We start from the raw sequence: 10,121 nt of genomic DNA, 5'->3' as shown, positions 1-10,121 counted from the left end.
GGAGGGTTTGGGGGGGCTTGGTACAAATTGGGGGGATTTGAGGGGGGTTGGGATGATTTGGGGGGGGATTTGAGGGGGTTTGGGGGGGCTTGGTGTAATTTGGGGTGGACTTCAGGGGTTTTTGTGGGGGCTTGGGACAATTTGGGGGGATTTGTTAAAATTTGGGGGAGAATTTGGGTGGGATTTCTGAAAATTTGGGGAGAATTTTTGGGGTTCTGGGGAGATTTTGGGAGCTTGGTACAATTTGGGGGGGATTTGGGGGGGCTTGGTGTGATTTTGGGAGGGATTTGAGGGGATTTTCTTAAAATTTGGGGAGAATTTTTGGGGTTCTGGGGAGATTTTTTGGGGCTTGATACTATTTGGGGGGATTTTGGGGGGCCTTGGTACAATTTGGGGGAGGTTTGGGGGGGGGCTTGGTAAAATTTGGGGGGGATTTTTGGGTTGGGGGTAATTTTTGGGGGGTTTCTTAAAATTTGGGGGGGGGGGATTTTGGGTTGGGGAAGATCTTTGTGCGGCTTGTTGAAATGTGGGATTTTTTGGGGTTGTGGGGGTGTTTTTTTGGGGGGATCTGTTAAATTTTGGGTGGGATTTTTAGGATGGGGGAGGGTTAATTAATTTTGGGGCTGGGGGGATTTTGGGGAGCCCCTGGCTGAGGTTTCTGTGCCCCCCCAGACCCCCTGGACGCCCCCCTGGCCGGGCAGGACCCCTGGTACCTGCAGCAGACCAAGAGGATGAGGGTGCAGGTGGGACCCCCAAAAACTCCCCAAAAACATCCCAAAATCCTGCTGGGACCCCCAAAAACACCCCGGGACCCCCAAAAACTCCCCAAAAAAACTCTGGGAGCCCCAAAATTCACCCGGGACCCCCAAAATCACCCCAAAAACATCCTGGGACCCCAAAATCTCCCCAAAAACATTCCTAGGACCCCCCAAAACACCCCGGGACCCCAAAAACTCCCCAAAAACATCCCAAAATCCTGCTGGGACCCCCAAAAACCCCCGGGGACCGCCAAAAACTCCCCAAAACATCCCAAAATCCTGCTGGGACCCCCAAAAACACCTGGGGACCCCCAAAAACTCCCCAAAAACATGCCAAAATCCTGCTTGGACCCCCAAAAACACCTGGGGACCCTCAAAAACTCCCCAAAAACATCCCAAAATCCTGCTGGGACCCCCAAAAACACTCAGGGACCCCCAAAAAACTCCCCAAAAAACTCTGGGAGCTCCAAAATTCACCCGGGACCCCAAAAGCAGCCCAAAACCATCCTGGGACCCCCCCAAAAAACACCCCAAAATTAGCCCTGGGACCCCCAAAATTCACTTGGGGACCCCCAAAAACAGCCCTGGGACCCCAAAATTCACCTGGGACCCCCAAAAACAGCCCTGGGACCCCCAAAAACCCTCCAAAGTCTTGCTGGGACCCCCCAAAACACCTCTGGGATCCCCAAAATCCCCCTGGGAACCCCCCAAACCCCTCAGGACCTCCTCAAAATCCCCTTGGTACCCCCCAAAACTCCCCTGGCACCCCCCAAAATCCCCCTGGGACCCCCAAAATCCCCCAGGACCTCAAAATCCTCTTGGGACCCCCAAAAACACCCCTGGGACCCCCCCAAAAACCACCCCAAAAACACTCCTGGGACCCCCAAAACCCCCTGGGACCCCCCAGAGTCCCCCCAAGGCCGGGGGTCTCATTTTGGGGTGTCCCCCCCCCCCTCTTTCCCCAGCGCCCCCCCCGGCTCCAGGCCAAGCCCTCGCCCCTCCCCCCCGTGGAGGTCATCGGCCAGGGGGGCTCCTACAACCCCCCCTTCCAGGCCCACCAGGATTTGGGGTGTCTTGGGGGGGTCTTGGGGGTCTTTGGGGGCGTCTGGAGGGGGTTTTGGGGGGTTCTTATGGGTTTTGGGGTGGAATTTGCGGGGGGGGTCTAAAGGGGTTTTGGGGGGCTCGGGGGTTTTTGGGTGGCTCAGAGGGGTTTTGGGGGGTCTTGAGGGGGGTCTGGAGGGGTTTTTGGGGGTTTTTAGGGGTTCTGGGGGGTCTTGATGGGTTTTTTTGGGGGGTTTTTAGGGGTCTTGAGTGGGTTTTGGGGGGGTCTTGAGGGGTTTTTGGGGGGTCTTGAGTGGGTTTTGGGGTGTCTTGAGGGGTTTGGGGGGGTCTTGAGGGGTTTTGGGGAGTCTTGAGGGGTTATGGGGGGTTTTGGGGGGCTCTTGGGGTTTTTAGGGGGGCTCTTGATAATTTTTTGGTGTTCTTAGGGGTTCTGGGGGGTCTTGAGGGGTTTTTGGGGGGTCTAGAGGGGGTTTTGGGGTGGAATTTTGGTGGTTTTTGGGGGTCTTGAGGGGGTTTTGGGGGGGTTTATGGGTCTTGAGGGGTTTTTGGGGGGTCTTCAGGGGGTTTTGGGGATCTTGAGGGTTTTTTGGGGATGTCTTGAGGGGTTTAGGGGGTTTTTGGGGGGGCTCTTGAGGGGTTTTTTGGGGGGCTCTTGAGGATTTTTTGGGTGTTCTTAGGGTTCTGGGGGGTCTTGAGGGGTTTTTGGAGGATTTTGGGGGGGTCTAGAGGGGGTTTTGGGATCTAGAGGAGTTTTTGAGGGGTTTAGGGGGGTTCTTAGTGGTTTTGGGGGGCTTAGAGGAGTTTTTGGGGGGTCTAGAGGGAGTTTGGGGTGTCTTGAGGGTTTTTTGGGGGGTCTAGAGGGGTTTTTGGGGGTCTTGAGGAGTTTTTGGGGGGCTGTGATGGGGTTTGAGGGGAGGACTGGGGTGGTTTAAGGGGTCCCAGGGGGGTTTGGGGTCTCAGAAGGGTTTTGGGGTTCCCAGGAAGTTTTTGTGGAGATTTTGGGGTGGTTTTGGGGGTCTCAAAGGGTTTTGGGGTGGTTTTTAGGGGTATTTTTGGGGGTATTTTTGGAGTGGTTTTGGGATAGTTTTTGGGGTGGTTTTGGGGCAAGTTTTGGGGTGGTTTTTGGATGTTTTTTGGGGTGGTTTGGGGCAGTTTTTGGGGTAGTTTTGGGGTGGTTTTTGGGGTCTCGGAGATTTTTGGGGTTGTTTTTGGGGTAATTTTGGGTGTACGTTTTGTGGTGATTTTGGGACAGTTTTGGGGTGGTTTATGGGGTCTCAGAAGGGTTTTTGGGACAGGTTTTTAGTCAGTTTTTGGGGTGGTTTTTGGGGTCTGAGGAGGGTTTTTGGGGTGCCCCCTTTGCAGGAGCTGCTGCTGCGGGCGCTGGAGGTGGAGACGAGGAGGAGGAGGGAGGAGGAGAAGGTGGAGAGGAGGCTGAAGGTCACCGAGGAGCCGCCCTCACAGGTGGGGACGCCCCAAATGCGGGGTCTGGGTTTGGGATTGGGTCTGGGACCCCAAATTTGGGATCTGGGTCCCAAAATTTGGGGTGTGAGCTCTGGGATTTGGGGTCTGAGCCCCGGAATTTGGGGTCTGAGCCCCATAATTTGGGGTCTGAACCTGGAATTTGGGGTCTGAACCTGGAATTTGGGGTCTGAGCCCCATAATTTGGGGTCTGAGCCCTGGAATTTGGGGTTTGAGCTCCAGAATTTGGGGTCTGCCCCCAGGTTTTGGGGTCTGCCCCCTGAATTTGGGATCTGATCCCCAGAATTTGGGGTCTGAGTCCTGGAATTTGGGGTCCAATCCCCAGAATTTGGGGTGTGAGCTCTGAATTTGGGATCTGAGCTCCAGAATTTGGGGTCTGCTCCCTAGAATTTGGGGTCTGCCCCCCGAATTTGGGGTCTGACCGCCAGGATTTGGGGTCTGACCCCCCGACTTTGGGGTCCCTAGGAGGCCGTGCTGCGCGAGCAGCTGCAGGGGCTGCTGGAGGAGGAGGAGGAGGAGGAGGAAGGGCAGCAGGAGAAGGAGGACGAGGAGCAGCGGGATCCGCCCCGGCACCGGGAACAGCCCCAGAGGAAAACTGAGAAACAGCGGCGCAAGGAGAAGGAGCTGAGGGAAAAGGTGAGGGGGATTGGGATTGGGGTTGGGGTTGGGATTGGGATTGGGGTTGGGATTGGGGTCGGGATTGGGATTGGGGTCGGGGTTGGGATTGGGGTCGGGATTGCGGCACCGGGAGCAGCCCCAGCGCAAAACCGAGAAACAGCGGCGCAAGGAGAAGGAGCTGAGGGAGAAGGTGAGGGGGATTGGGATTGGGGTTGGGGTTGGGATTGGGATTGGGGTTGGGATTGGGATTGGGGTCGGGGATTGGATTGAGGGGATTTGGGTCAGGATTGGGGTCAGGATTGGGGTTGGGATTGAGGGGATTTGGGTCGGGATTGGGGTTAGGATTGGGATTGGAGTCGGGGTTGAGGGGATTGGGATTGGGGTCAGGATTGAGGAGCGTAGGGTTGGGATTGGGGTCAGGATTTGGGTTGGGGTTAGCATTGGGATTGAGGGGATTTGGGTTGGGATTGGGGTTGGGATTGAGGTCAGGATTGAGGGGAGTGGGGCTGGGGTTAGGGTCAGGGTCAGGATTGAGGGGAGTGGGATTGAGGGTCAGGATTGGGGTTGGGATCTAAGGGGAGTGGGCTCGGGATTGGGGTCAGGATTGAGGGGAGTGGGGTGGGGATTGGGGTCAGGATTGAGGGAGTGGGATAGGGGTTGGGATTGGGGTCAGGATTGAGGGAAACGGGGTTGGGATTGGGGTCAGGAATAGGATCAGGATTGGGGTTGGGATTGGGGTCAGGATTGAGGGGAGTGGGGTGGGGATTGGCGTCGGGATTGAGGGGAGTGGGATTGGGGTTGGGGGTCAGGATTGGGGTCAGGATCGAGGGGAGTGGGGTGGGGATTGGGGTCAGGATTGAGGGAAATGGGGTTGGGATTGGGGTCAGGAGTGCGATCACGGTTGGGGGTCGGGATTGAGATTGAGGGGAGCGGGACAAGGGAGGGATCTGTGGGGGTCAGGGCTGGGTATATGGGATCCCTGATGGGTTTATGGGATTAGGGCTGGGTTTGTGGGGTCAGGGCTGGCTCTGTGGGGTCAGGGGTTCATTTATGGGGTCAGGGTTCATTTATGGGGCCTGTGCCCAGGCTGGTGCCCGTGCCCGTGCCCGGCTGGCCCTGCAGAGGCGGCAGGGGCTGTTCCAGCTGCGCTCCCTGCGCCGGGCCCTGCTGCTGCGGGACGGGACCGGGGCTGGCTCTGCGGGGTCAGGGGTTCATTTATGGGGTCAGGGTTCATTTATGGGATCCCTGATGGGTTTATGGGGTCTGTGCCCAGGCTGGTGCCCGTGCCCGTGCCCGGCTGGCCCTGCAGAGGCGGCAGGGGCTGTTCCAGCTGCGCTCCCTGCGCCGGGCCCTGCTGCTCCGGGACGGGACCCGGGGCTGGGTTTATGGGGTCAGGGGTTCATTTATGGGGTCAGGGGTTCATTTATGGGATCCCTGATGGATCTGTGGGGTCTGTGCCCAGGCTGGTGCCCGCGCCCGTGCCCGGCTTGGCCCTGCAGAGGCGGCAGGGGCTGTTCCAGCTGCGCTCCCTGCGCCGGGCCCTGCTGCTGCGGGACGGGACCGGGGCTGGGTTTATGGGGTCAGGGCTGGGTTTATGGGGGTCAGGAGTTCATTTATGGGGTTTGTGCCCAGGCTGGTGCCCGTGCCCGTGCCCGGCTGGCCCTGCAGAGGCGGCAGGGGCTGTTCCAGCTGCGCTCCCTGCGCCGGGCCCTGCTGCTGCGGGACGCGGAGCTGCGGCGCCGGCGGCTGCTGCGGGATCGGCGCCGGCGGCTGCGGGAAACGGCCCCGAAACGGCTGGGACGGCTCCGGTGGGGAACCGGGGGGGAAATGGGTCTGGGGGGGGGGAAATGGGGTCTGGGGGGGTTTGGGGTGGGGGAAATGGGTCTGGGGGGGTTTGGGGTGGGGGAAATGGGGTTTGGGGTGGGGAAATGGGGTTTGGGGGGGGGGGGGAATGGGGTCTGGGGTGGGGGAAATGGGGTTTGGGGTGGGGGAAATGGGGTTTGGGGTGGGGGAAATGGGGTCTGGGGGGGGAAATGGGGTCTGGGGGGGTTTGGGGTGGGGGGAAATGGGGTTTGGGGTGGGGAAAATGGAGATTTCGGGAGGGGAAAAGGGGGTTGGGGTGGAAGAAAAGGGGTTTGGGGTGGGAAATGGGATTTGGGGTGGGAAATGAGATTAGGGGTAGGGGAAAGGGGGTTTGGGGAAGGGGAAATGGGGTCTGGGGGGATTTGGGGTGGGGAAATGCGGGTCTGGGGGGTGGAAATGGGGTTTGGGGTGGAAAATGGGAATTTGGGGAGTAAAATGGAGGATTTGGGATGGGAAATCGGGGATTAGGGTGGGAAATTGAGATTTGGGGGGGGGAAATGGGGATTGGGGTGGGAAAAAAAGGGGATTTGGGGGTGGAAATGGGGTTTGGGGGGGGGGGGAAATGGGATTTGGGGTTGGAAATGGGGATTTTGAGGCCAAAAATGCCAATTTTGGTGCTTTGCAGCTACGAGGATCCCGACCCCGAGGTGCAGCTGAGCGAGGAACTGCCCGAGTCCCTGAGGAGCCTCCGGGTGGGTTTGGGGGAAAAATCCCCATTTTTGGGAAAAAATCCTCTTTTTTTGGTAAAATCCCATTTGGGGAAAAAAATCTCATTTTTGTGGGGAGAATCCCCATTTTTGGGGGGAAAAATCACTTTTTTGGGGGGGGAAATGCACATTTTTGTGGGGAAAATCCCCATTTTTTGGGGAAAATTCTCAGTTCTGGGGAAAACCCCCCATTTTGGGGGGGGAATCTCGATTATTTTTTTAAATCCCCATTTTGGGGTGAAAATGCCCATTTTAGGGTGAAAATCCCCATTTTTGGAGGTAAATCTCTGGTTTTTGGGGGAAAAAATCTCCATTTTTTGGTGAAAAATCCCCATGTTTATAGGAAAAACTTCCACTTTGGGGGGAAAAATCCCATTTTTTTGAGGAAAAGCACCATTTTTGGGGGGGAAACCATAATTTTGGGAGAAAAAAAAATTCCAATTTTTTTTGGGGGGAAAATATCAATTATTTTTTACAAAATCCCCATTTTGATGTGAAAAATCCCCATTTTGGGGTGAAAATTCCCATTTTTGTGTGTAAATCTCTGGTTTGGGGGAAAAAAAATCTCCATTTTTAGGGGAAAAATCCCCATTTTGGGGGAAAAAAAATCCCAATTTTTTGAGAAAAATCCTAATTTTTTGAGGAAAAGCCCCATTTTTTGTGGGGAAATCATGATTTTTGGGGAAAAAAATCCCAATTTCTTTGGTGGGGGAAAAATCCCCATTTTTAGGGGAAAAATCCCCATTTTGGGTGGAAAAATCCCCTTTTTTTTTTGAAAATCCCCATTTTTGGTGGGAAAACCTCCATTATTTTTCCTAGCTGCCCATTTTGGGGTGAATTTGCCCGTTTTTGGTGTCCAGCAGCCCCTGATGAGAGCCATCCTTGCGCTGTGAGAATCCCAGCTCTGGGGATGTGAAGCTTTGGGGGTCCCGGGGTTTGGTCACGGGGACGAGACCCCGGGGGGGCTGAGGCTGCTGAGACCCCCGATTTTGGGGGAAAAAAGCAAAAAAAAGTTCAGGAATGGCTAAAAATGGGATTTTGGAATTGTTTTTGGTGTCCCAGCCCGAGGGGAACGTGCTCAGGGATCGCTTCAAGAGCCTCCAGAGGAGGAACATGATCGAGCCGCGCCTCAGGGCCAAGTGAGTCACTCAGAATTGGGGGAAAAAACCAAAATTTAGGGTAAAAAATATAATTTGGGGGAAAAAAAATAAAATTCGGGGGGGAAAAAAACTAAATTCGGGGGAAAAAAAGGAAATTCAGGGGAAAAAAACCCAAAATTTAGAGGGAAAAAAATCAAAATTTGGGGGGAAAAAAAATTCAGGAAAAAAAACCCCAAAATTCCGGGGGAAAAAACCCCAAAATTCAGAGGGAAAAACATCAAAATTCCAGGGAAAAAAATGAAATTCAGGGGGAAAAAATAAACAAATTCAGGGGAAAAAACAAATTCAGGGCAAAAAACCAAAATTCGGGGGAAAAGAGGCAAAATTCAGAGGGAAAGTAACCCAAAATTCAGGGGGAAAACCCCAAAAATCAGGGGGAAAAAACCAAAATTCAGAAGGAAAAGCCAAAATTCAGGGGAAAAACCCCCAAAATTTGGGGGAAAAAAACCCCGAAATTTGGGGAGAAAAACCCCCGAAATTTAGGGGTAAAAACCAAAATTTGGGGGAAAAAAACCCCAAAATTCAGGAAGAAAAAAACAAAATTCAGGGGTAAAAAACCCCAAAGTTCAGGGCAAAACCCCAGCATTTACACAGAAAACCCCAAAATTTTCACGGAAAATCTCAAATTTCACATGAAAAAACCCCCAGATTTCCCAAAAACCCCCAAATTTATGGAAAACCCCCAAATTTTTGCGTTTCTGACCCAATTTTGGGGTTTTTTTCCCCCAGATTCAAGCGGCGTTACCGGGTGAAATACGTGGAGAAAAGATCCTTCCGGGAAGGTGACGTGAGTCCGGGGGTCCTGGGGGGGGAGCCCCAAAATTCGGGACCCCCCCTTGACCCCCTCCCCCATTTCTGTTCCAGGCTTTGAGCGGGACCCCTCCCCAAATAAATCCCTTGGAGCAGCTGCGGGTTTGGGGTCTTTTGTGGGGATTTTGGGGGTCTGGGGCCATTTTGGGGGCTCTGATCCCATTTTAGGAGGTCAGAACCCAATTTTGGGGGGTTCTGACCCAATTTTGGGGGGTCTCTGATCCATTTTGGGGGGGTCTGGGGCCATTTTGGGGTCACTGATCCCATTTTGGGGGGTCTGGGGTCAATTTGGGGGCTCTAAACCCATTTTAGGAGGTTCTGACCCAATTTTTGGGGGATCTGAGCCCATTTTAGGAGGTTCTGAACCCATTTTGGGGGGGTTTGATCCCATTTTGGAGGGTTCTAAACCCATTTTAGGGAGTTCTGATCCCATTTTGGGGGCTCTGATTCCATTTTGGGGGGCTCTAAACCCATTTTAGGGGGCTCTGAACCTATTTTAGGGGGGTCTGGGGTCATTTTGGGGGGCTAAACCCATTTTGGGGGGGGTTGATCCCATTTTGGGGGGGTCTGATTCCATTTGGGGGGCTCTAAACCCATTTTGGGGTGATCTGAACCCATTTTTGGGGTCTCTGAGCCCATATTTGGGGGGTCTGATCCCATTTTGGGGGTTCTGACCCAATTTTGGGGGGCTCTAAACCCATTTTTGAGGTTCTGATCCCATTTTGGGGGGGGTCTGATCCAATTTTGGGGAAGTCTGTGCCCATTTTTGGGGGTCTGAACCCATTTTGGGGGCTCTGATCCCATTTTGGGGGGTCTGAGCTCATTTTTGGGGTCTCTGAGCCCATTTAGGGGGGTTTGATCCCATTTTGGGGGGGGGTTGATCCCATTTTGGGGGGTCTGGGGCCATTTTGGGGGCTCTAAACCCATTTTGGGGGGTCTCTGAGCCCATATTTGGGGGGGTCTGATCCCATTTTGGGGGTTCTGAACCCATTTTGGAGGGATCTGAGATAATTTTGGGGGCTCTGTGCCCATTTAGGGGGGTCTGGGGCCATTTGGGGGGTTCTGAGTCGATCTTGGGGGGTTCTGATCCCATTTTTGGGGGACTCTGAGCCCATTTTGGGGGTTTTGAGCCCATTTTGGGGGGTCTGAGCCCATTTTGGGGGGGGTCAGTTCATTTTAGGAGGTTCTGAGCCAATTTTGGGGGCTCTGAGCTCATTTGGGGGGGGGGGTTTGAGCCCATTTTGGGGGCTCTAAACTAATTTTTGAGGTTCTGAGCCCATTTTGGGGGTGTCTGGGGCCATTTTGGGGGGGGTCCAAGCTCGTTTTGGGGGGTCTGATCCTATTTTGGGGGGATCTGAGCTCATTTTGGGGTCTCTGAGCCCATATTTGGGGGGTTCTGATCCATTTTGGGGGGGTCTGGGGCCATTTTGGGGGGCTCTAAACCCATTTTAGGAGGTTCTGACCCAATTTTGGGGGTCTCTGATCCCATTTTCGGGGGCTCTGATCCCATTTTCGGGGGCTCTGATCCCATTTTAGGAGGTTCTGACCCAATTTTGGGAGGGGTCTGATCCCATTTCGGGGTCTCTGATCCCATTTTAGGGGGATCTGGGGTCATTTTGGGGGCTCTGATCCCATTTTAGGATGTTCTGACCCAATTTTGAGGG

General features: G+C 54.3%; 1 protein-coding gene across 1 annotated transcript; it reads left to right on the top strand.

The window, feature by feature from the left end:
• The first annotated feature begins 596 nt into the window (after positions 1 to 596).
• Positions 597 to 8,550, top strand: NOP53 (NOP53 ribosome biogenesis factor). The gene is made up of 12 exons (XM_064402141.1): positions 597 to 606; positions 673 to 743; positions 1,724 to 1,821; positions 3,185 to 3,281; positions 3,765 to 3,877; positions 4,050 to 4,107; positions 5,004 to 5,105; positions 5,191 to 5,307; positions 5,523 to 5,725; positions 6,406 to 6,472; positions 7,550 to 7,626; positions 8,377 to 8,550. The coding sequence occupies exons 1-12, from the start codon at positions 597 to 599 to the stop codon at positions 8,516 to 8,518; spliced, it is 1,155 nt and encodes a 384-aa protein (XP_064258211.1). The 3' UTR covers positions 8,519 to 8,550.
• The last annotated feature ends 1,571 nt before the right edge of the window (positions 8,551 to 10,121 follow it).

This window comes from Passer domesticus, chromosome 35 (genome assembly GCF_036417665.1).
Source record: "Passer domesticus isolate bPasDom1 chromosome 35, bPasDom1.hap1, whole genome shotgun sequence".
NCBI lineage: Eukaryota > Metazoa > Chordata > Aves > Passeriformes > Passeridae > Passer > Passer domesticus.
This window is presented reverse-complemented; position numbering and strand designations above follow the sequence as displayed.

What these genes read in the sequence shown, in the direction of transcription:
- NOP53 (XM_064402141.1), top strand. An exon ending in GATCCGCCCCGGCACCGGGA is followed by an intron (nt 3,878 to 4,049) that starts ACAGCCCCAGAG and finishes GCGGCACCGGGA; the next exon opens with GCAGCCCCAGCGCAAAACCG. An exon ending in AGAAGGAGCTGAGGGAGAAG is followed by an intron (nt 4,108 to 5,003) that starts GTGAGGGGGATT and finishes GCCTGTGCCCAG; the next exon opens with GCTGGTGCCCGTGCCCGTGC.